At 46.8% G+C, this 25,905-nt stretch overlaps 1 protein-coding gene across 5 annotated transcripts in view; it reads left to right on the top strand.

The window, feature by feature from the left end:
- The window catches only part of slc2a9l2 (solute carrier family 2 member 9, like 2), a 250,648-nt gene that overhangs the window by 150,673 nt on the left and 74,070 nt on the right, over window positions 1-25,905 (top strand). For all 5 annotated transcript variants that reach the window (XM_078407285.1, XM_078407305.1, XM_078407314.1 and 2 more), the window contains 2 exons: window positions 21,703-21,804; window positions 25,024-25,099. In XM_078407285.1, the coding sequence (XP_078263411.1) occupies window positions 21,703-21,804; window positions 25,024-25,099 (178 nt within the window). The remainder of the gene's footprint in view (window positions 1-21,702; window positions 21,805-25,023; window positions 25,100-25,905) is intronic.

Raw genomic sequence — 25,905 nt, 5'->3', positions numbered from 1 at the left:
CATCCAGTGAGTCGGCCTCCACTGCCCTCTGTGGCAGAGAATTCCACAAACTCACAACTCTCTGGGTGAAAAAGTTTTTTCTCACCTCAGTTTTAAATGGCCTCCCCTTTATTCTTAGACTGTGTGGCCCCAGGTTCTGGACTCGCCCAACATTGGGAACATTTTTCCTGCAACGAGCTTGTCCAGTCCTTTCGTAATGTTATACGCCTCTATAAGTTCCTCTCTCATCCTTCTAAACTCCAGTGAATTCAAGCCCAGCCTTTCCAATCTCCCCTCGTATGACAGTCCCGCCAGAAAGAAGGAGGGAGAGATGGAAGGAAAGGGCAGAGAGTTTCAGCATCGGGCAGTGCATAATGAATTGGTAATCCTGTTCGTCATATAGGCCTGTGATTCTGGTAATGTTAGCAGCGCCGTTTCACCTCGACTGAAGGTCATTCTGGAAATATCTCAATCCATGTCAAAGGCAGTTTATAGGTACAGCGCGGAAACAGTTCCTTCAGCCCACCGAGCCCGTGCCGACCAGCGATCCCTGCACATTAACAGGATCCTACACACACTGGGGACAATTTACACTTGTACCAAGTATACAAATCAAGCCAATTAACCTACATACCTGCACGTCTTTGGAGTGTGGGAGGAAACCGAAGATCTCGGGGAAAACCCACGCAGGTCACGGGGAGAACGTACAAACTCCGTACAGACAGCACCCGTAGTCGGGATGGAACCTGAGTCTCCAGCGCTGCATTCGCTGTAAGGCAGCAACTCTACCGCTGCGCCACCGTGACCGCCCTTTACATGAAGATATTTGTCCCAAAATGTATCACCTCCATGGTGATGCATCACTTGATTCATGAAGGATTGCATTGATCGTCTGAGATCCATCGTAACAACGTTAAGTATTGGCAATGGTTCCTAATGATCATGAGCACATCACATTGTAGTTGACTTTAGTGTGGCTGTCAGCACGACAAACACAGCAAAGCTCCGTCCTCGAAAGGTGCCAGCCTGGAAGCTGCACCCAACATTGCCAAGTCCATCAACAGAAGCCACCCCCCCCGACCTTGTGCATCTTTGTGTGCCATAACTGTGTTCTGTGTGTGGGTGGTGCCAAGAAATAGACGGGGCATGATCACCTCGTTGGGAGTGTACTGCAGGCTCCCAAATAGTCAGCTGGAATTAGAGGAGCAAATATCCCAAGGGATTGCAGGCAGCTGTAAAGCTAATAAGGTAGTCATGGTGGGAGATATTAACTTTCCCAATATAGACTGGTTCTGTCATAGTGCCAAGGGCTTGCACACGGCGATGCATTCGCTGTAAGGCAGCAACTCTACCGCTGCGCCACCGTGACCGCCCATTTGGAATCGGACTCCCTGGGTATTGTCTGCTGCGCTCCCTTGTAACTCACTGGGTGCCCAGTTCAGTTTGGTTTGGTTTATTGTCACGTGTACTGAGGTACAGTGGAAAGCTTTCGTGGCGTGCTGACCAGTCAGCGGAAAGACAACACATGATTAGAATCGAGTCATTCACAGTGTACAGATACATGGTAAAGGGAATAACGTTTAGTGACAAGATAAAGCCAGTAAAGTCCGATCAAAGATAGTCCTAGGGTCACCAATGAGGTGGTTAGTAGTTCAGGACTGCTGGCTAGTTGTTGCAGGATGATTCCGTTGCCTGATAGTAGCTGCCATGTTCCCTTTGAATTTTCACTGTTCACTGGGATTTTATACGATGTAGCAGGTAAAGAAAAGCAAAGTAAAAATATGTTGTCGTAAACAACATCCAATAGTCCACAAAATCTGCTAGTCGGGCACCACTAAAGTCCAGAGCATATCAGGTTATCAGAGTTTCAATGTGTAATGTCTGTGGAATTCTCTGCCTCAGAAGGCAGTGGAGGCCGATTCACTGGATGCATTCAATAGAGGGTTAGATAGAGCTGTTCGGGCTAGCGGAATCAAGGGATATGGGTAGAAGGCAGGAACGGGGTATTGATTGTGAATGATCAGCCATGATCGCATTGAATGGCCTACACCTGCACCTATTTTCTATGTTTCTATGTTCCACTGTTCAAAATATTGTTGACTTTAAAAAACTAAATATTTGTTGGTACACTGGGCCCTTGCTCATAAACGTGCTATTACCAGCTGGTTCTATCTCTAGGTAGTTGAACAAGAAGCTTGTGTGAGTCTTTTGCTAATGCTTTTTAGGTTTAGTTTAGTTTAGAGATACAGCGCGGAAACAGGCCCTTCGGCCCACCGGGTCCGCGCCGACCAGCGATCCCCGCACATTAACACTATCCCATACCCACTTGGGACAATTTTTACATTTGCCCAGCCAATTAACCTACAAACCTGTACGTCTTTGGAGTGTGGGAGGAAACCGAAGATCTTGGAGAAAACCCACGCAGGTCACAGGGAGAACCTACAAACTCCATACAGACAGCGCCCGTAGTCGGGATGGAACCCGGGTCTCTGGCGCTGCAAGAGCTGTAAGGCAGCAACTCTACCATGTTCAGGTCCTTCATGGATTCAAATCGTTACAGCTAGAAGCAACTGGTGCCTTCCTGGCCTGGTGGCTGAGTCCAACTATTGAAAATGTTTATGAGAATCTGGAAATTGGAAGAAAGAACATTGTCCTGCTCTTAATGCACCCACAGATTTTGAAAAGTAAATCCGACTAGCGAGTATAAAACCTGTGTATAAAAACATGAGGAATAGATGCACAGATTCTCTTGCCTAGAGTAGGTGAATCGAGGACCAGAGGGCATGGGTTCAAGGTGAAGGGGAAAAGATTTAAATGGAATCTGAGGGGTAACTTCTTCACACAGAGAGTGATGGGTGTATGAGGAGCTGCCAGAGGAGGTAGTTGAGGCTGGGACTATCCCAACGTTTAAGAAACAGACAGGCACATGGATCGGACAGGTGAGGAGGGATATGGACCAAGCGCAAGCAGGTGGGGCGAGTTGGGGCATGTTGACCAGTGTGGGCAAGTTGGGCTGAAGTGCCTGTTTCCACACCGTATGACTCTATGAGTCTATGACTCTATCTGTAGTGGGCAGAGAGTCGACTGCCAAAACAGCTTCTGCCTGGAGAACTGTGTCAGGGCAAGCGCTCAGTAGGAGGACAGAAGAAACGGTTTAAGGACTGCCTCAAAGTGTCCCTCAAAGACTTGGACATCAACCTCAGCACCTGGGAGTCTCTTGCTCTGGACCGTCCAACCTGGCGTAGCAAGCTCACCACAGGAGCCCGTGCAGCAGAGAACAGACGCACTGCAGAGGCCCAGAGGAAACGCACCGCGCGCAAGGCCCGGGCTACCTCCACTTCCATCCACTTGTGTCCAACGTGTGGGCGTGCCTTCCGGGCCCGGATTGCCCTCACCAGTCACTTCCCCACCCACAGTCACCAATCCTCCAACTGAAAGTGAAGTCATGGTCATCTTCAAACCCGAAGGACGAACAACAACAACAACAGTGGCCAGTTGTTTGTTTTTTGTGCGTACGTATGTGTGTGTATATATACGTATATATATATATATAATACATATATATATATATAGGAAAATAACTACAGATGCTGGTTCAAATCGAAGGTAGAAACAAAATGCTGGAGTAACTCAGCAGGTCAGGCAGCATCTCAGGAGAGAAGGAATGGGTGACGTTTCGGGTCGAGACCCTTCTTCAGTCTGAAGAAGGGTCTCGACCCGAAACGTCACCCATTCCTTCTCTCCTGAGATGCTGTCTGACCTGTTGAGATACTCCAGCATTTTGTGTCTACCTTCTGTATATATATATAAATATATATAAATATATATATATATATATAAATCAATATATGTGTGAGTATGTGTACATATACACACACTGGACTTTTTATTTTCTTGTTTATTATATTGTTTACAGTGCACTATGTTTACATATTGTGTTGTGCTGCTGCAAGTACGGATGTCATTGTTCTATCTGGGACACTTGACAATAGAACACTCTTGACTCTTGATATTTTTCCTGCCACTTTACCGGCCCAGTGCACAGATGAAAAACCTGTGCTTCGTCTTGTGGTTCAGCAAGTTTTCTATCACAGCGGCGTACACGTCTCCAGAAATAGCCTCTGTCCTGGATAATTTCTACCAATTGCGTCTCTCGCCGTCTCAGATGAATTGGAGCCGGAGATTTCCTGAGGGAGACATTGTCGCTCACAGCCAGTTCATTGCTGTCAGTGTCGGTACACATTAAATCAATTCCTCTGCGTACAAGCTGTCACGTATCAACGTGGAGATCCCTGGGTGGCCGGCAAACAGCAAACGGAATAGAATTGAAAAGAACTGGGACTGAAAAGAAAATAACATGTTCCATCCCAAGTATTAAACTCGCTGAGATAATCGTTTGGATCGCTGTGGGGTAGATGTTTGATGTGTTGACGGGGAAAACTCAATGTGGATCAGAACACGTGAGTCCTGGCAAATTTCATAGCAGGACACCATTGATCTGCTGGTAACCGTGAGACCCCATGAGGGGTTGTGAATATCCGTTCTCTGAGAGTTGAACAAATATGTAGACAGATAGCCAAAAGATGCCAAAGCAACAAGGTTGTCTTCGTGGGTGATTTTAACCTGGCACTTGCTCAGTGCCAAAGGCTTAGATGGGGCAGAAAGTTTGAAAAATATTTTACTTTTGTTATTTTTTAGTTTCGTTTAGAGATACAGCGCGGAAACAGGCCCCTTCGGCCCACCGGGTCCGCGCCGATCAGCGATCCCCGCAAACTAACACTATCCTACACCCACTAGGGATAATTTTTACATTTACCCAGTCAATTAACCTACAAACCTGTACGTCTTTGGAGTGTGGGAGGAAACCAAAGATCTCGGAGAAAATAGACAATAGACAATAGGTGCAGGAGGAGGCAATTTGGCCCTTCGAGCCAGCACCGCCATTCAATGTGATCATGGCTGATCATTCTCAATCAGTACCCCGTTCCTGCCTTCTCCCCATACCCCCTGACTCCGCTATCCTTAAGAGCTCTATCTAGCTCTCTCTTGAATGCATTCAGAGACTTGGCCTCCACTGCCTTCTGAGGCAGAGAATTCCACAGATTTACAACTCTCTGACTGAAAAAGTTTTTCCTCATCTCCGTTCTAAATGGCCTACCCCTTATTCTTAAACTGTGGCCCCTGGTTCTGGGGAACCCATGGAGAGAACGTACAAACTCCGTACAGACAGCACCCATAGTCATGATGGAACCCAGGTCTCTGGCCCGAGATGAGCACGTGTTGGGTGTGTTGGGAAATGAGCCTGGCCAGATGACTGGTGTTTCAGTGGAAGAGTATTTTGGGGATGGTGATCATACCTTTTAAGATTATTCTGAATTGGGAGAAGGCTGAACTTTGCTGGAAGGTGCGAAGTTTGGAGTAAAGCAAGCGACGGCATTATTTGGCAGGAGTTTGGGAGGGTATAAAGGGAGCAATTCTTCGGTAAATCCACACTTGAATGTGGGCGGCACGGTGGGGCAGCGGTAGAGTCGCTGCCCTACAGCGCCAGGGACCCAGGTTCGATCCTGACTACGGGTGCTGTCTGTACGGAGTTTGCACGTTCTCCCCGTGACTCGCGTGGGTTTCCTCCAGGATCTCCGGTTTCCTCCCACACTCCAAAGACGTACAGGATTGTAGGTTAATTGGTTTGGTATAAATGTAAAAATGTCCCTAGTGTGTGTAGGATAGTGTTAATGTGCGGGGATCGCCGGCCGGCGCGGACTCGGTGGGCCGAAGGGCCTGTTTCCGTGCTGTATCTCTAAACGAATCCAAACTAAACTAATGTTGATCGATGTTCTGACCGGCATGTTCCAGTAAGGTGGACGGATAAGTGTGCCAAAGTAAACATGGCTGCCCAAAGAGGTCGTAAATTTATTCAAAAAGAAATAGGAAGTGCATTTAAGGTTTAAGATGTTGGAATCAGACAGGACCTTTGAGGAACATAAATAAATAAAGGAGGTACGAACTCAGGAGAGAAATTAGAAGGACCAAGAAAATCACCAAAGTGGCTTTGGCGAGTCATAGTCATAGAGTGATAGAGTGATACAGTGTGGAAACAGGCCCTTCAGCCCAACTCACCCACACCAGCCAACAATGTCCCAGCTACACTAGAGTCATAGAGTGATACAGTGTGGAAACAGGCCCTTCAGCCCAACTCGCCCACACCGGCCAACATGTCCCAGCTACACTAGAGTCATAGAGTGATACAGTGTGGAAACAGGCCCTTCAGCCCAACTCACCCACACCGGCCAACATGTCCCAGCTACACTAGAGTCATAGAGTGATAGAGTGATACAGTGTGGAAACAGGCCCTTCAGCCCAACTCGCCCACACCGGCCAACATGTCCCAGCTACACTAGAGTCATAGAGTGATACAGTGTGGAAACAGGCCCTTCAGCCCAACTCGCCCACACCGGCCAACATGTCCCAGCTACACTAGAGTCATAGAGTGATACAGTGTGGAAACAGGCCCTTCAGCCCAACTCGCCCACACCGGCCAACAATGTCCCAGCTACACTAGAGTCATAGAGTGATACAGTGTGGAAACAGGCCCTTCAGCCCAACTCACCCACACCGGCCAACAATGTCCCAGCTACACTAGAGTCATAGAGTGATACAGTGTGGAAACAGGCCCTTCAGCCCAACTCACCCACACCGGCCAACAATGTCCCAGCTACACTAGAGTCATAGAGTGATACAGTGTGGAAACAGGCCCTTCAGCCCAACTCACCCACACCGGCCAACAATGTCCCAGCTACACTAGAGTCATAGAGTGATACAGTGTGGAAACAGGCCCTTCAGCCCAACTCGCCCACACCGGCCAACAATGTCCCAGCTACACTAGAGTCATAGAGTGATACAGTGTGGAAACAGGCCCTTCAGCCCAACTCACCCACACCGGCCAACATGTCCCAGCTACACTAGAGTCATAGAGTGATACAGTGTGGAAACAGGCCCTTCAGCCCAACTCACCCACACCGGCCAACAATGTCCCAGCTACACTAGAGTCATAGAGTGATACAGTGTGGAAACAGGCCCTTCAGCCCAACTCACCCACACCGGCCAACAATGTCCCAGCTACACTAGAGTCATAGAGTGATACAGTGTGGAAACAGGCCCTTCAGCCCAACTCACCCACACCGGCCAACAATGTCCCAGCTACACTAGAGTCATAGAGTGATACAGTGTGGAAACAGGCCCTTCAGCCCAACTCGCCCACACCGGCCAACAATGTCCCAGCTACACTAGAGTCATAGAGTGATACAGTGTGGAAACAGGCCCTTCAGCCCAACTCGCCCACACCGGCCAACAATGTCCCAGCTACACTAGAGTCATAGAGTGATACAGTGTGGAAACAGGCCCTTCAGCCCAACTCGCCCACACCGGCCAACAATGTCCCAGCTACACTAGAGTCATAGAGTGATACAGTGTGGAAACAGGCCCTTCAGCCCAACTCGCCCACACCGGCCAACAATGTCCCAGCTACACTAGAGTCATAGAGTGATACAGTGTGGAAACAGGCCCTTCAGCCCAACTCGCCCACACCGGCCAACAATGTCCCAGCTACACTAGAGTCATAGAGTGATACAGTGTGGAAACAGGCCCTTCAGCCCAACTCGCCCACACCGGCCAACAATGTCCCAGCTACACTAGAGTCATAGAGTGATACAGTGTGGAAACAGGCCCTTCAGCCCAACTCGCCCACACCGGCCAACAATGTCCCAGCTACACTAGAGTCATAGAGTGATACAGTGTGGAAACAGGCCCTTCAGCCCAACTCGCCCACACCGGCCAACAATGTCCCAGCTACACTAGAGTCATAGAGTGATACAGTGTGGAAACAGGCCCTTCAGCCCAACTCGCCCACACCGGCCAACAATGTCCCAGCTACACTAGAGTCATAGAGTGATACAGTGTGGAAACAGGCCCTTCAGCCCAACTCGCCCACACCGGCCAACAATGTCCCAGCTACACTAGAGTCATAGAGTGATACAGTGTGGAAACAGGCCCTTCAGCCCAACTCGCCCACACCGGCCAACAATGTCCCAGCTACACTAGAGTCATAGAGTGATACAGTGTGGAAACAGGCCCTTCAGCCCAACTCGCCCACACCGGCCAACAATGTCCCAGCTACCCTAGAGTCATAGAGTGATACAGTGTGGAAACAGGCCCTTCAGCCCAACTCGCCCACACCGGCCAACAATGTCCCAGCTACCCTAGAGTCATAGAGTCATAGAGTGATACAGTGTGGAAACAGGCCCTTCAGCCCAACTCGCCCACACCGGCCAACAATGTCCCAGCTACACTAGAGTCATAGAGTGATACAGTGTGGAAACAGGCCCTTCAGCCCAACTCGCCCACACCGGCCAACAATGTCCCAGCTACACTAGAGTCATAGATTGATACAGTGTGGAAACAGGCCCTTCAGCCCAACTCGCCCACACCGACCAACAATGTCCCAGCTACACTAGAGTCATAGAGTGATACAGTGTGGAAACAGGCCCTTCAGCCCAACTCGCCCACACCGGCCAACAATGTCCCAGCTACACTAGAGTCATAGAGTGATACAGTGTGGAAACAGGCCCTTCAGCCCAACTCGCCCACACCGGCCAACAATGTCCCAGCTACACTAGAGTCATAGAGTGATACAGTGTGGAAACAGGCCCTTCAGCCCAACTCGCCCACACCGGCCAACAATGTCCCAGCTACACTAGAGTCATAGAGTGATACAGTGTGGAAACAGGCCCTTCAGCCCAACTCGCCCACACCGGCCAACAATGTCCCAGCTACACTAGAGTCATAGAGTGATACAGTGTGGAAACAGGCCCTTCAGCCCAACTCGCCCACACCGGCCAACAATGTCCCAGCTACACTAGAGTCATAGAGTCATAGAGTGATACAGTGTGGAAACAGGCCCTTCAGCCCAACTCACCCACACCGGCCAACAATGTCCCAGCTACACTAGAGTCATAGAGTGATACAGTGTGGAAACAGGCCCTTCAGCCCAACTCACCCACACCGGCCAACAATGTCCCAGCTACACTAGAGTCATAGAGTGATACAGTGTGGAAACAGGCCCTTCAGCCCAACTCGCCCACACCGGCCAACAATGTCCCAGCTACACTAGAGTCATAGAGTGATACAGTGTGGAAACAGGCCCTTCAGCCCAACTCGCCCACACCGGCCAACAATGTCCCAGCTACACTAGAGTCATAGAGTGATACAGTGTGGAAACAGGCCCTTCAGCCCAACTCGCCCACACCGGCCAACAATGTCCCAGCTACACTAGAGTCATAGAGTGATACAGTGTGGAAACAGGCCCTTCAGCCCAACTCGCCCACACCGGCCAACAATGTCCCAGCTACACTAGAGTCATAGAGTGATACAGTGTGGAAACAGGCCCTTCAGCCCAACTCGCCCACACCGGCCAACAATGTCCCAGCTACACTAGAGTCATAGAGTGATACAGTGTGGAAACAGGCCCTTCAGCCCAACTCGCCCACACCGGCCAACAATGTCCCAGCTACACTAGAGTCATAGAGTGATACAGTGTGGAAACAGGCCCTTCAGCCCAACTCGCCCACACCGGCCAACAATGTCCCAGCTACACTAGAGTCATAGAGTGATACAGTGTGGAAACAGGCCCTTCAGCCCAACTCGCCCACACCAGCCAACATGTCCCAGCTACACTAGAGTCATAGAGTGATACAGTGTGGAAACAGGCCCTTCAGCCCAACTCGCCCACACCGGCCAACAATGTCCCAGCTACACTAGAGTCATAGAGTGATACAGTGTGGAAACAGGCCCTTCAGCCCAACTCGCCCACACCGGCCAACAATGTCCCAGCTACCCCAGTCCCACTTGCCTGCGTTTGGTCCATAACCCTCCAAACCTGTCCTATCTATGCACCTGTCCAACTGTTTCTTGAATGTTGGGATAGTCCCAGCCTCAACTACGTCCTCTGGCAGCTTGTTCCATACACCCACCACCCTTTGTGTGAAAGAGTTACCCCTCAGATTCCTATTAAATCTTTCCTCCTTCACCTTGAACCTATGTCCTCTGGTCCTCGATTCCCCTACTCTAGGCAGGAGACTCTGTGCATCTACCCGATCCATTCCTCTCATGATTTTGTAAACCTCTATAAGATCTTCCCTCATCCTCCTGCGCTCCATGAAATAGAGACCCAGCCTGCTCAACCTCTCCCTATAGCTCACACCCTCTGCAAGTTTGGAGGGGAAAGTCTCAGAATGTAATTGCCTTTGTTCCTTACACTCTGTCTAACGAGCTACTGTAGTTAAATTAGTAATTCTTTTTCATTCAGAATTATTATCTTTGGGAAAACAGTAGCTTCAAATCATTACCTTAATTACACTGAACATGAGGAAAGTCCAGGTGGGTTTATAAAACTAATCTCCTTGCTCTGAAAGGTTTGTTAAGTCAGCCGGCTGAGAAATGAAAGTATTCCTGTTCTCGACAGCTGGAGGATTTACTAGTCAAATGAATATGGACATATAACATATAACATATAACAACTACAGCATGGAAACAGGCCTGTCCGGCCCTACCAGTCCACGCCGACCACTCTCTCTGACCTAGTCTCATCTACCTGCACTCAGACCATAACCCTCCAATCCCCTCCTATCCATATACCTATCCAATTTACTCTTAAATAATAAAATCGAGCCAGCCTCCACCACTTCCACCGGAAGCCCATTCCATACAGCCACAACCCTCTGAGTAAAGAAGTTCCCCCTCATGTTACCCCTAAACCTTTGTCCCTCAATTCTGAAGCTATGTCCCCTTGTTGGAATCTTCCCCACTCTCAAAGGGAAAAGCCTACCCACGTCAACTCTGTCCGTCCCTCTCAAAATTTTAAAATCCTCTATCAAGTCCCCCCTCAACCTTCTACGCTCCAAAGAATAAAGACCCAACCTATTCAACCTCTCTCTGTAGCCTAAGTGCTGAAACCCAGGCAACATTCTAGTAAATCTCCTCTGTACCCTCTCCATTTTTTCGACATCCTTCCTATAATTTGGCGACCAGAACTGCACACCATACTCCAGATTCGGCCTCACCAATGCCCTGTACAATTTCAACATTACATCCCAACTTCTATACTCGATGCTCTGATTTATAAAGGCAAGCATACCAAACGCCTTCTTCACCACCCTATCCACATGAGATTCCACCTTCAGGGAACAATGCACAGTTATTCCCAGATCCCTCTGTTCCACTGCATTCCTCAATTCCCTACCATTTACCCTGTACGTCCTATTTTGATTTGTCCTACCAAAATGCAGCACCTCACACTTATCAGCATTAAACTCCATCTGCCATCTTTCAGCCCACCCTTCCAAAAGGCCCAAGTCTCTCTGTAGACTTTGAAAATCTACCTCACTATCAACTACTCCACCTATCTTAGTATCATCTGCATATTTACTAATCCAATTTGCCACACCATCATCCAGATCATTAATGTAAATGACAAACAACAGTGGACCCAACACAGATCCTTGGGGCACTCCACTAGACACTGGCCTCCAACCTGACATACAATTGTCAACCATTACCCTCTGGTATCTCCCATTCAGCCATTGTTGAATCCATCTTGCAACCTCACTATTAATACCCAACGATTTAACCTTCTTAATCAACCTTCCATGTGGAACCTTGTCAAATGCCTTACTGAAGTCCATATAGACAACATCCACAGCCTTGCCCTTATCAATTTCCCTGGTAACCTCTTCAAAAAATTCAAGAAGATTAGTCAAACATGACCTTCCAGGCACAAATCCATGTTGACTGTTTCTAATCAGGCCTTGATTATCCAAATAATTATATATATTGTCCCTAAGTATCTTTTCCATTAATTTTCCCACCACAGACGTCAAACTAATAGGTCTATAATTGCTAGGTTTACTTTTAGAACCTTTTTTAAACAAAGGCACAACATGCGCAATGCGCCAATCTTCCGGCACCATCCCTGTTTCTAATGACGTTTGAAATATTTCCGTCATAGCCCCTGCTATTTCTGCACTAACTTCCCTCAATGTCCTAGGGAATATCCTATCAGGACCTGGAGACTTATCCACTTTTATATTCTTCAAAAGTGTCCGTACCTCCTCTTCTTTAATCTTCCTAATTTCCATCACTACTCTACTTGTTTCGCTTACCTCACATAATTCAATATCCTTCTCCTCGGTAAATACCGAAGAAAAGAAATTGTTTAATATCTCCCCCATTTCTTCCGGCTCAGCACATAGCTGTCCACTCTGACTCTCTAATGGACCAATTTTATCCCTCACTATCCTTTTGCTATTGACATATCTGTAGAACCCCTTGGGGTTTACTTTTACATTACTTGCCAAAGCAGCCTCATATCTTTTTTTCGCTTTTCTAATTTCCTTTTTAAGATTCCTTTTACATTCTTTATATTCCTCAAAAACCTCATTTACTCCCTGCCGCTTATATTTATTGTATATCTCCCTCTTTTTCCGAACCAAGTGTCCAATTTCCCTGGAAAACCACGGCTCTTTCAAATTATTATTCTTTCCTTTCCACCGAACAGGGACATAAAGACTCTGTACTCTCAAAATTTCACCTTTAAATATCCTCCATTTCTCTATTATATCCTTTTCATAAAACAACAATTTCCATTTCACTCCTTTTAAATCCTTTCTCATCTCCTCAAAATTAGCCTTTCTCCAATCCAAAATCTCAACCCTTGGTCCAGATTTGACCTTCTCCATAATGATATTGAAACTAATGGCATTATGATCACTAGACCCAAAGTGCTCCTCAACACATACCTCCGTCACCTGACCCATCTCATTTCCTAACAGGAGGTCCAACACTGCCCCTTCTCTGGTAGGCACCTCTATGTATTGCTGCAAAAAACTATCCTGCACACATTTTACAAACTCCAAACCATCCAGCCCTTTAACAGAATGTGATTCCCAGTCTATATACGGAAAATTGAAATCACCCACAATCACCACTCTGTGCTTACTACTAATATCTGCTATCTCCTTACATATTTGCTCTTCCAATTCTCGTTCCCTATTTGGCGGTCTATAATACACCCCTATAAGTGTTGCTAAACCTTTCTCATTTCTGAGTTCCACCCAAACAGCCTCCTTAATCGAGCCTTCTAGTCTGTCCTGCCAAAGCACTGCTGTGATATCCTCCCTGACAAGCAATGCAACACCCCCACCTCTTGCCCCTCCGATTCTGTCACATCTGAAACAATGAAATCCTGGAATATTTAATTGCCAATCGCAACCCTCCTGCAACCATGTTTCACTGATCGCCACAACATCATACTTCCAGATGTCAATCCAGGCTCTAAGCTCATCCACCTTTCTTACAATGCTCCTAGCATTAAAATATACACATTTAAGGGACCCATCATTTCTTATTCTCAGTTTATTTCTTTTCCCTTCTTTCTCTCCTACATATTGGGTCTGAGTGTTGTCAAACTTTAGCTTGAGACTTGGATGGATCCATGACGTAAATCTGCTCAAACAAGTGGCAGCTCGTAGCCTCATGCTAAGAGAGGCGATGACATTAGCTGTCATGATCAATTTAAGGCAATAACAAAGTGAAAATATAGCAAGTTATTGACACGGTTGAAAGAAGTACTAAAGTTAGGTTTGCGCGTAAATAGAAATGCATCCCGAAGTGTTTTATAGAAGCCGCATCAGAAGAAATGGTTGCAGAAACTTCACTGGAGTTTAGAAGAATGAGAGGGGATCTTATATACTCACTGGAGTTTAGAAGGATGAGAGGGGATCTTATATACTCACTGGTTTAGAAGGACGAGAGGGGATCTTATATATTCACTGGAGTTTAGAAGGATGAGAGGGAATCTTATATATTCACTGGAGTTTAGAAGGATGAGAGGGGATCTTATATATTCACTGGAGTTTAGAAGGATGAGAGGTGATCTTATCTATTCACTGGAGTTTAGAAGCATGAGAGGGGATCTTATAGAGACGTATAAAATCATAAAAGGACTGGACAAGCTGGATGCAGGAAAAATGTTCCCAATGTTGGGGGAGACCAGAACCAGGGGCCACACAGTCTAAGAATAAAGGGGAGGCCATTTAAAACTGAGGTGAGAAGAAACTTTTTCACCCAGAGAGTTGTAAATTTGTGGAGTTCTCTGCCACAGAAGGCAGCGGAGGCCAATTCACTGGATGAATTTAAAAGAGAGTTAGATAGAGCTCTGGGGGCTAGCGGAATCAAGGGATATGGGGAGAAGGCAGGCACGGGTTACTGATTGTGGATGATCAGCCATGATCACAATGAATGGCGGTTAATTGGCTGGGTAATATGTAAAAAAAAAAAAAAAATTGTCCCTAGTGTGTGTAGGATAGTGTTAATGTGCGGGGATCGCTGGGCGGCGTGGACTCGGTGGGCCGAAGGGCCTGTTTCCGCGCTGTATCTCTAAAAATAAATCTAAAATCCTCTGCCTTTGCCATATTACATTGGAGCCACCCACGACCTTCACTCAATAAGACAACAAGTGAATGCTGCATTGTCAGCCAGAGGTTTGTATTAGAAGGCCCCGACTTGCTTACCATGTGTTGCTTTCAGTGCTACACTGCACATGGTCGTTTTGTCATAGCATAACTGTTGTGCCTCCTGGCGCTGAACACAGACTTTTGCAGTCCTGTAGAGTACTGACATTCTGCCTGAAAAATGAGCCGATGTTCCCCACAGTTTGAGAATAAGGGGTAGGCCATTTAGAACGGAGATGAGGAAAACCCTTTTCAGTCAGAGAGTTGTGAATCTGTGGAATTCTCTGCCTCAGAAGGCAGTGGAGGCCAGTTCTCTGAATGCATTCAAGAGAGAGGTAGATAGAGCTCTTAAGGATAGCGGAGTGAGGGGGTATGGGGAGAAGGCAGGAACGGGGTACTGATTGAGAATGATCAGCCATGATCACATTGAATGGTGGTGCAACCACCCTTGAGATTCTTTAGAAGTAAAATTTCCCAGTTTCAGGCATGATGAATGGGTGACTACAAATAGGTCGGTGGCATTTTACACCGCTCGCAGCAGGACTAATGACTCATCCTGCAAATACGATCTGCTTAATCGTCAAAAGAAATGTTCAGAAACAAATTAGATCTCTTTCTGTAGCTTATTGTATTTTTTTGCTCAGTCGTTTTCTTAGTTTAGTTTAGAGATACAGTGCCGAAACAGGCCCTTCGGCCCACCGGGTCCGCGATTCCCACACATTAACACTACCCTACACACACACACGCACACGAGGGACAATTTACACTTGTACCGAGCCAATTAACCTACATACCTGTACGTCTTTGGAGTGTGGGAGGAAACCGAAGGTCTCGGAGAAAACCCACGCAGGTCACGGGGAGAACGTACAAACTCCGTACAGACAGCGCCCGTAGTCGGGATGGAACCCGGGTCTCCAGCGCTGCATTCGCTGTAAGGCGGCAACTCTACCGCTGCGCCACCGTGACCGCCCTAATTATTTGTTATTTGAGTATATAATATAGTTTCATGCCAGACCAGGAATTTTACACAGGCTACAGAGATCACTCAAGTAAACATTTCCTTGCATATGAATGTGCCAATTTTAAGAATTGGATGAAACTGTTGCAACTTGCTGTTTACCTGTCAGTTTAACAGCAGGCTGCACATTATTATGCATCTGTGTTATGAATGTTCCAGCTAAGAGTGGCTGCTTTTTAATGCATTAACATCGTTTAGATTTAGATTTAGAGATACAGCGCGGAAACAGGCCCTTCGGCCCAACAAGTCCGCGCCGTCCAGCGATCCCCGCACATTAACACCATCCTACACACACTAAGGACAATTTTTACATTTTACCCAGTCAATTAACCTACATACCTGCACGTCTTTGGAGTGTGGGAGGAAACCGAAGATCTCGGAGAAAACCCACGCAGGTCACGGGGAGAACGTACAAACTCCATACAGACGGCGCCCGTAGTCAGGATCGAACCTGAGTCTCCGGCGCTGCATTCGCTGTAAGGCAGCAACTCTACCGCTGCGCCACCGTGCCGCACTTTTTTAGTTTATGCTTCTGCTTCTGTTTGAGTGCAGTCCACCAGAAATGCTAGCGTTTCAGAAAAGCTTCAACGGTCGATAAACCTTCAACCATGTCTGCACGTTTTTGGGAAACTAATGATGTCATTAGAACTTAAGAACTTTGATTCTGTCAATTAATGAAGTCCGGCACAAAAGGCTGGAGTAACTCAGCGGGTCAGACTGCATCCCTGGAGAAAAGGAATAGGTGATGTTTCGGGTCGAGACCCTTCTTCAGACACTCGACCCGAAACGTAACCTATTCCTTTTCTCCAGAGATGCTGGCTGACCTGTCGAGTTACTCCAGCGTTTTGTGTCAACCTTCGGTTTCATAAGGTCGTAAGGTCATGTGATGGGAGCAGGATTAGGCTATTCGGTCCATTAAGTCTACCCTGCCATTTAATCATGGCTGATCTATCTCTCCCATCGAACCCCATTCTCCTGCCTTCTTCCCATAACCTCTTACACCTGTACTAATCAAGAAGCTATCTATCTCCGCCTTAAAAATATCCATTGACTTGATTTCTACCATCGTCTGTGGCAATGAATTCCACAGATTCACCACCCTCTGGCTAAATAAATTCCTCCTCATCTCCTTCTTAAAGGAACGTCCTTTAACTCTGAGGCTATGACCTCTGGTCCTAGACTCTCCCACCAGTGGAAACATCTTCTCCACATCCACTCTATCCAAGCCTTTCACTATTCGGTAAGTTTCAATGAGCCCCCTCCCCACATTCTTCTAAACTTCTAAGGTCACGGGGAGAACGTGCAAACTCCGTGCAGACAGCACCCGTAGTCAGGATCGAACCCGGGTTTCTGGCGCTGTGAGGCAGCAACCCTACCGCTGGTAGATGCTGGGTCACACAGAAGAGCTGGAGCAACTCAGCGGGTCAGGCAGCACCTCTGGAGAACATGGATAGGTGACGTTTCGGGTCAGGGGCCTGACCCGAAATGTCGCCCATCCACGCCCTTCAGAGATGCTGCTTGAGCCACCCCAGCACTTTGTGTCCTGCCTTTTAAATGCTGAAAAGCAAATTCGTTCCTTCCTACACAATTACAGAAGTCAGCTGGACAAAGTGTATTAGTTAATAGCAGAGCGATCTACACCCATTGCCCTCCACCACCTTATCCAAGGCCAACTTATCCGGATACCATTGGACAAATAAGTTCTGACGAAGGGTCTTCAATCTGAAACGTTAACCGTTTCTCTCTTCACTAGTCCTGTGTCATCTGCTGAGATTTTCCAGAATCTTCTGTTTTTCTTTCCGACTAGACCAAGTGGACCCGCTGGCCCCAAACCTCTCCTGCATTAATGCAGCACCCTCTCCCCCCCCCCTCCCCTACCCCCCTCTCCCCCCCCTTCCCCTCTCCCCTTCCCATCCCTCCCATTCCATCCACCTCAACATCCTCCCCCCTCCCTCCCTAGGAGATAGATTTAAACTTTAATATGTGAATAACTTTTAAAATATAACACCGATTTCAATACAACTTCTTCCATTAGCACCAGAGGGACGACGGTGAGTAAGGTGGGCCTAAAATTGTCGCGCTATCGTGCACCGTTTTGGCTGTAGTTCAGGAACAAACAAACAAACAAACGAGAGTTTTAGTATATAGATTTCTAGTGTCTGCAGTTTTTATTTTGATATTTTTAATCCCTCTAAGCATTCTTTGTTGCAAAGGTAAACACAAATTGTGACCGATGACACTGCAGGAAGAGCAGTATTGAGATTTTTTTTGTGAATTTAGCACAATTGTGCTAATGCTAAATAATTCATCGGTGCTTATAAACCAGTAACAGTCAGCTCTGTGGCAAGCATCAAATCATTCAATACGTTCAGGGATGAAAGTCATTTAAAATTCTTATCAGTATTAGTATGATGGTACACACTGGTGGCCATATCCACTTAACGCTTACTTTCACAACTGAGTATGTTGTCTGTTGCCCGTGGATACATTTGTAGAGCACATCATTTTCTTCGCTTTCCGCAGAGACCGTTCCCTCCGCAACTCCCTGGTTTACTCATTCCCTTTCCACCCAAACCACCCCCTCCCCAGGTACTTTTCCTTGCGACCGCAGAAGATGCAACACCTGTCCCTGTTCCTCCCCCCTCGACTCCGTCCGATGACCCCCGACAGTCCTTTCGGGTGAGGCGGAGGTTCACTTGCACCTCCTCCAACCTCGTCTACTGTATCTGCTGTTCCAGGCGTGGACTCCTGTATATCGGCGAGTCCAAGTGCAGACTCGGCGATCGTTTCGCTGAACACCTCCGCTCAGTCTGCCTAAACCTACTTAATCTCCTAGTTGCTAAACACTTCAACTCCCCCTCCCATTCCCACACTGACCTTTCTGTCCTGGGCCTCCTCCATAATCAGAGTGAGGCCCAGCGCAAATTGGAGGAACGACATCTCATATTTCGCTTGGGCAGCTTACAGCCCAGCGGTATGAACATTGACTTCTCTAACTTCAAGTAACCCTTTCCCTTCCCTCTCTCTCCATCCCACTCCCTTCTCAGTTTCCCGACTAATCTCTCTGTCCTCGTTTACATTTTATCTCCATTTTGTTCTCCCAGCTATCTATGACCTATTCTACATTTTCCTTTATCTGCATCCCCTTTATGTCGTGTTCACACCTTACGCCTCTCTACCTCTGTACCCGCCCACTCCCCTGACGCAGTCTGAAGAAGGGTCTCAACCCGTAAACGTCACCCATCTCTTCTATCCTGAGATGCTGCCTGTCCCGCTGAGGCACTCCAGAATTTTGTGTTTCTCCTCGGTTTAAACCAACATCCACAGTTCCTTCCTACAACATCACGTTTATTGTTGCCTTATTGATGAGGCCATTAGTGCAGAGCCTGCAAGCCGACTTGAGTAAAACACAGCCATTTTGGAACGCAGAACATGTGCTGATATGTTCTCAGAATCCCACACAATTCAATGTATCCAGAAATCAGAAGAATGCCTCGTGAATCATGAGCAATCTTTCAAAGTCTTTCAAACTGTTTGCAGGGTATTTCTTGAACAAATTGCATGGTACAACAAATGTTTGGCACTTCCTAGAGTTGTTTGAAGTTAATAATGTTTGGTTGGACTTTGGCAAGCAGATCAAACTGTGTCTCTGGAGAGAGAGATATTATCAGTTCTGCTGTGAGTTTACCCATCTATAATATAAACTCTGAAAAAGCAAGTCAAGTGCAATGATTAGGCTTTGATATCAAGTTCAAAATGGTCTCAGGTGCAGTTCCTCACCTTATGTTAAGCTTTGTTGCAACAGTGCAGGAAGCTGCAGTCAGTTAGAAACACCAAAACATAGACAACAGGTGCAGGAGTAGGCCATTCGGCCCTTCGACCCAGTGTCGCCATTCAATAGGATCCATGGCTGATCATCCAAAATCGGTACCCCGTTCCTGCTTTCTCCCCATATCCCTTGATTCCATCAGCCCCAAGAGCTTTGTCTAACTCTCTCTTGAAAAACATCTAGTAAATTGGCCTCCACTGCCTTCTGTGGCAGAGAATTCCACAGATTCACAACTTGGATAAAGACTTAGATAAAGAAAAAGGAAAACATCTCAAATGCTGTTTAGAAAGTCACGGATGGAAGTTGGGAAGAAAGACCTGACCCAGAGAAGAAAGGATGGGATGAAATAAGTTCCGTGGGCCAACTGAACTACTGGGCATTTCCAGCATTCCCAATAGACAATAGACAATAGGTGCAGGAGGAGGCCATTCGGTCCTTCGAGCCAGCACCGCCATTCAATGTGATCATGGCTGATCATTCTCAATCAGTACCCCGTTCCTGCCTTCTCCCCATACCCCCTGACTCCGCTATCCTTAAGAGCTCTATCTAGCTCTCTCTTGAATGCATTCAGAGAATTGGCCTCCATTGCCCTCTGAGGCAGAGAATTCCACAGATTCACAACTCTCTGACTGAAAATGTTTTTCCTCATCTCAGTTCTAAATGGCCTACCCCTTATTCTTAAACTGTGGCCCCTTGTTCTGGACTCCCCCAACATTGGGAACATGTTCAGTCTGAAGAAGGGTCTCGACCCGAAACGTCACCCATTCCTTCTCTCCCGAGATGCTGCCTGACCTGCTGAGTTACTCCAGCATTTTGTGAATAAATCGATTTGTACCAGCATCTGCAGTTATTTTCTTATACTATTGGGAACATGTTTCCTGCCTCTAACGTGTCCAACCCCTTAAAAATCATATACGTTTCAATAAGATCCCCTCTCATCCTTCTAAATTCCAGTGGACTAGTCAACTGGTTTCAGAACATTTTTTACAAGAATTTCTTCTTACATGCTTTAGTACAATAAAGATCTGCTGGTAATATTTCGGGATAGACTGTTTATGATATAACTCACCCTATTATTTTTACAGAGTATTTACAACACAGGATTAGGGTATTGGCCTAACTGATCTTTGCTGTTGTTTGTGTTCCACCTGAGCGTCATTCTCTACCACAGCAATAGGCCATTCGGCCTTTCGAGCCAGCACCGCCATTCAATACGATCATGGCTGATCATCCAAAATCAGTACCCCGTTCCTGCTTTCTCCCCATACCCCTTGATTCCGTTAGCCCTCAGAGCTAAATCTAACTCTCTCTTGAAAACATCCAGTGAATTGGCCTCCACTGCTTTCTGTGGCAGAGAATTCCACAGATTCACAACTCTCTGTGTGACATTTCCTTCCTCAACTCAGTCCTAAACGACCTTCCCCTTATTCTTAAATCCCTGGTTCTGGACTCTCCCAACATCGGGAACATTTTTTCCTGCATCTAGCCTTTCCAATCATTTAAGGATTTTTTGGTTTCTATAAGATCTCCTCTCATCCTTCTAAATTCCAGTGTATACAAGCTCAGTCGATCCATTCTTTATGTTAAACTGTGGTTTAACATCTCGAAGGTGTTCCTCCTGAATGCTAAATCGGATTTGTCAATAACTACTTTTTTACTCGTTGCTCCTAATAATTTTTATTTATAACTCTGTAATTTTTCATTTAAATTTATATATTATAGTGAACAGGGGAAAGGCATGCAAATCTATTGGGTATCTGTCAGCAAATTTAGTTTAGTTTGGTTTAGTTTAGAGATACAGCGCGGAAACAGGCCCCATCGGCGCACCGGGTCCGCGCCGACCAGCGATCCCTGCACACTAACACTATCCTACACACACTGGGGACAATTCACATTTTTATACCAAGCCAGTAAATTTACAAACCTGTAATGCCGTTGGAGTGTGGGAGGAAACCGAAGATCTCGGAATAAAACCCACGCAGGTCACGGGGAGAACGTACAAACTCCGTACAGACAGCACCCGTGGTCGGGATGGAACCCGGGTCTCCGGCGCTGTAAACGCTGTAAGGCAGAAACTCTACCGCTGCGCCACCGTGCCGCCCTTAAGTCACGGGCGATTGCAGTCAATAACTACAATGTTTTCTAATTTGGCCTTTGCCAGTGATGAATGGGACTAATTTTCCCTCTCTGCAATAAATATTCCAACTGTGACTTGTTTAGCTCAAAGCTTCCTTTATTAGTTGAGGAGAGAGGAGAAGAATGTAAACAGTTTAGATTACTTACTCAGTGTTTTTGTTAAATCTTTTGTTCTCCAGAGTTTGACCATTGAAAGACTTGGTCGAAGGTCTCTTCTCATAGGTGGATTTTGCTCCATGGCATTCTTCTTTGGTCTTCTCACAATTTCACTTAATCTGCAGGTATGTAAGTTCATTTATCATTTTAATTAATCTGTGACGATACAACAACGTTCTTATTGGAACTTCTCATGCAAAATGGGTTGCTCAATAATCTGAAGATGTTTATATCAATTTTTCCCTTTTTAATCATTTTTGTTTATTTTCATGATTCAGATCGTCTTTTACCATAGATTCTAGAGGAACAAGATAGACCACTCGACCCTTGGGTCTCGACCCAAAACGTCGCCCATTCCTTCCCTCCTGAGATGCTGCCTGACCTGTTGAGTTACTCCAGCATTTTGTGAATAAATACCTTCGAGGCACAGTAGGTAGTCAGAATCTTTTTCCAAGATTGGGCATAGTTTAGTTTAGTTTAGAGATACAGCATGGAAACAGGCCCTTCGGCCCAACGGGTCCGCGCCGCCCAGCAATCCCTGCACATTAACACTATCCTACACCCACTAGGGACAATTTTTACATTTACCAAGCCAATTAACCCACAAACCTGTACGTCTTTGGAGTGTGGGAGGAAGCCGAAGATCTCGGAGAAAACCCACCCAGGTTACGGGGAGAACGTACAAACTCCGTACAGACAGCACCCGTAGTCAGGATGGAACCCGGGTCTCCGGCGCTGCATTAACCGACAAACCTGCACGTCTTTGGAGTGCGGGAGGAAAACGACGATCTCGGAGGAAACCCGCGCAGGTCACGTGGAGAACGTACAAACCCCGTACGGACAGCACCCATAGTCGGGATCGAACCCTGGTCTTCAGCGCTGCATTCGCTGTAAGACAGCAACTCTTCCGCTGTGCCACCATCGTGCCGAGGTGTTTTGATGGCCTCAGCACATGAGCCAACTCCATTCTAACGGATGCTAAAAGGACATCAAGCAATTGTCACTAAAACCTTTTCCTTGGGGAGGATTTGCGGGCCATGCAGCCACTAAAGTATTTGATGTAAATAGCATCCATACTTGTATTTTGCGCCATTCCATGTCTTTGTACGTGGTCACCGCGAGTCCTAAGTGGTGCAACCAGGGGGAGCAACTGCCCGGCAGCTCCCAACCTCTGTTCTTGGAGTTTGCACATGCTTCCTGTGACAGTGAGGATTCTTTCTGGGTGCTCCAGCCTCCCGCCACATCCCAAAAATGAATAAGATGGATTTTGGGTAGGATTAGTGCGAATGGGTGTTTGATGGTAACCAATGATGGACTTGGTGGACCAAAGAGGTTCTTTCCATATCTGTGTCTCTCTTTGACTCTGTGGCCCGGATGCACTGTGAGATTCTTCGTGTTCTACACAAGTAGTGTTCAAGAGGCTTTTGGATTAGCACCAACATATGCAGGAGATGGGAGGGATCATGAGCCACCTCGGACAGAAGAGATTAGTTTAACATGCATATCATGCTTGGCACTGACAATGTTGGCCGAAGGACCTATTCCTGTTGTATGTTCTATGAGGCAGGCTCGACAGAATGTCTTTATTAATCATTTGCTTGCAATCCAGCCCTTGTCTCCAATCGTTTGTTTGGCCAATCCACGTTCAATGATGATAGACACAAAATGCTGGAGTAACTTCTGAAGAAGGGTCTCTTCTGAAGAAACGTCACCCATTCCTTCTCTCCTGAGATGCTGCCTGCCCCGCTGAGTTACTCCAACGTTTTGTGACTATCATCGGTCGAAACCAGCATCTGCAGTTCCTTCCGACCGAAACACCCAAAAACAATGAATTTAATTTAAATCGAAGGTATTTATTCACAAAATGCTGGAGTAACTCAGCAGGTCAGGCAGCATCTCAGGAGAGAAGGAATGGGTGACGTTTCGGGTCGAGACCCTTCTTCAGACTGAATTTTCTTACATTACGGTGACATTACTATGATCACTACTCTGTCCGCCTCAACCAACCTGATCTCCCGGTGGCTGAGCACTTCAACTCCCCCTCCCACTCCCAGTCTGACCTTTCTGTCATGGGCCTCCTCCAGTGGCATAGTGAGGCCCACCGGAAATTGGAGGAACAGCATCTCATATTTCGCTTGGGCAGCTTGCAGCCCAGCGGTATGAACATTGACTTCTCCAACTTTAGATAGTTCCTCTGTCCCTCTCTTCCCCTCCCCCTTCCCAGTTCTCCCTCTATCTTCCTGTCTCCTCCTCTATCCTTCCTTTGTCCCGCCCCCTGACATCAGTCTGAAGAAGGGTCTCGACCCGAAACGTCACCCATTCCTTCTCTCCGTAGATGCTTCCTGACCTGCTGAGTTACTCCAGCATTTTGTGAATAAATACCTTCGATTTATACCAGCACCTGCAGTTATTTTCTTACAATTTAATTTAAATGATATGCTTGCACTTGTTCTTAGGCAGTGCCTTGGGATTAAGGTTGACTTACTTGTATCACATTTCTTTGGCCTCGTTTGCTGGCGCGGTACCCAAACTCTACCACAGGTGGGGCACTACTCATGTCGTGGGTATGGAGAATCTAGTTTGTGAGATGCTGCCCTAGTTCCTCCATTGCCCTGCTTCTGAATGGTCTGTCAGAATAACTTGACATTTGACTTGTTATAATGCCGACATTTAATAGCAGCAAATGTAAATGTTCTCGATTTGGTGGCATATGCTCACGGCAGATTTGGCGAAAATAGAAACATTGAAAATAGGCGCAGGAGGAGGCCATTTGGCCCTTCGAGCCAGCACCGCCATTCATTGTGATCATGGCTGATCATCCACAATCAGTAACCCGTGCCTGCCATCTTCCCATATCCCTTGATTCCGCTAACCCCTAGAGCTCTATCTAAATCTCTTTTAAGGTCGTCAATTGAATTGGCCTCCACTGCCTTCAGTGGCAGAGAATTTCACCAATTCACAACTCTCTGGGTGGAAAAGTTTTTTCTCATCTCTGTTTTAAATGGCCTCCCCTTTATTCTTAGGCTGTGGCCCCTGGTTCTGGACTCCCCCAACATCGGGAACATGTTTCCTGCCTCTGGCGTGTCCAATCCCTTGAGAATGCAGTTTGTGAGATGGTGGCCTTTTTCCTCCATTGACACTGTTTTTCTGTATGGTCAGTCAGAATAACTTGACATTTGGACTGTTATAATGCCAACATTTGATAGCTGCAAATGTAAGTGCTCTTGATTTGACGGCATATTTGCACCGTAAATGCTCACGGCAGATTTGGAGAAAATGGTAGACTAATGAGTGATTGACTCCTTGACTCTGATTTATGTTTCTTGGAACTATATATTTTTCAGAAAAGCGTCCAGGGGATGTCGTACGTCAGTGTGTTCACCATTTTGGGCTTGATTGCATCATTTTGCATCGGTCCAGGTAAGTGTTATAGCCGATGTTATTATTATCTGAATGGTGTCAAGTTAGGAAAAGGGGAAGTACAACGAGATCTGGGTGTCCTGGTTCATCAGTCACTGAAAGGAAGCATGCAGGTACAGCAGGCAGTGAAGAAAGCCAATGGAATGTTGGCCTTCATAACAAGAGGAGTTGAGTATAGGAGCAGGGAGGTCCTTCTGCAGTTGTACAGGGCCCTAGTGAGACCGCACCTGGAGTACTGTGTGCAGTTTTGGTCACCAAATTTGAAGAAGGACATTCTTGCTATTGAGGGCGTGCAGCGTAGGTTTACTAGGTTAATTCCCGGAATGATGGGACTATCATATGTTGAAAGACTGGAGCAACTAGGCTTGTATACACTGGAATTTAGAAGGATGAGAGGGGATCTTATCGAAACATATATTATTAAGGGGTTGGACACGTTAGAGGCGGGAAACATGTTCCCGATGTTGAGGGAGTCCAGAACCAGGGGCCACAGTTTAAGAATAAGGGGTAGGCCATTTAGAACGGAGATGAGGAAAAACCTTTTCACTCAGAGAGTTGTAAATCTGTGGAATTCTCTGCCTCAGAAAGCAGCGGAGGCCAATTCTCTGGATGCTTTCAAGAGTGAGTTAGATAGAGCTCTTAATGATAGCGGAGCCAAGGGATATGGGGAAAAGGCAGGAACGGGGTACTGATTGTGGATAATCAGCCATGATCACGATGAATGGCGGTGCTGGCTCATAGGGCCGAATGGCCTACTCCTGCGCCTATTGTCTATTGTCTATTATCTATTGTCTATTGGCAGTAAC

Source organism: Rhinoraja longicauda, chromosome 1 (genome assembly GCF_053455715.1).
Source record: "Rhinoraja longicauda isolate Sanriku21f chromosome 1, sRhiLon1.1, whole genome shotgun sequence".
Lineage (NCBI taxonomy): Eukaryota > Metazoa > Chordata > Chondrichthyes > Rajiformes > Arhynchobatidae > Rhinoraja > Rhinoraja longicauda.
Note: the sequence above shows the minus strand (reverse complement) of the source record. Positions and strands in the feature narration are given on the sequence as shown.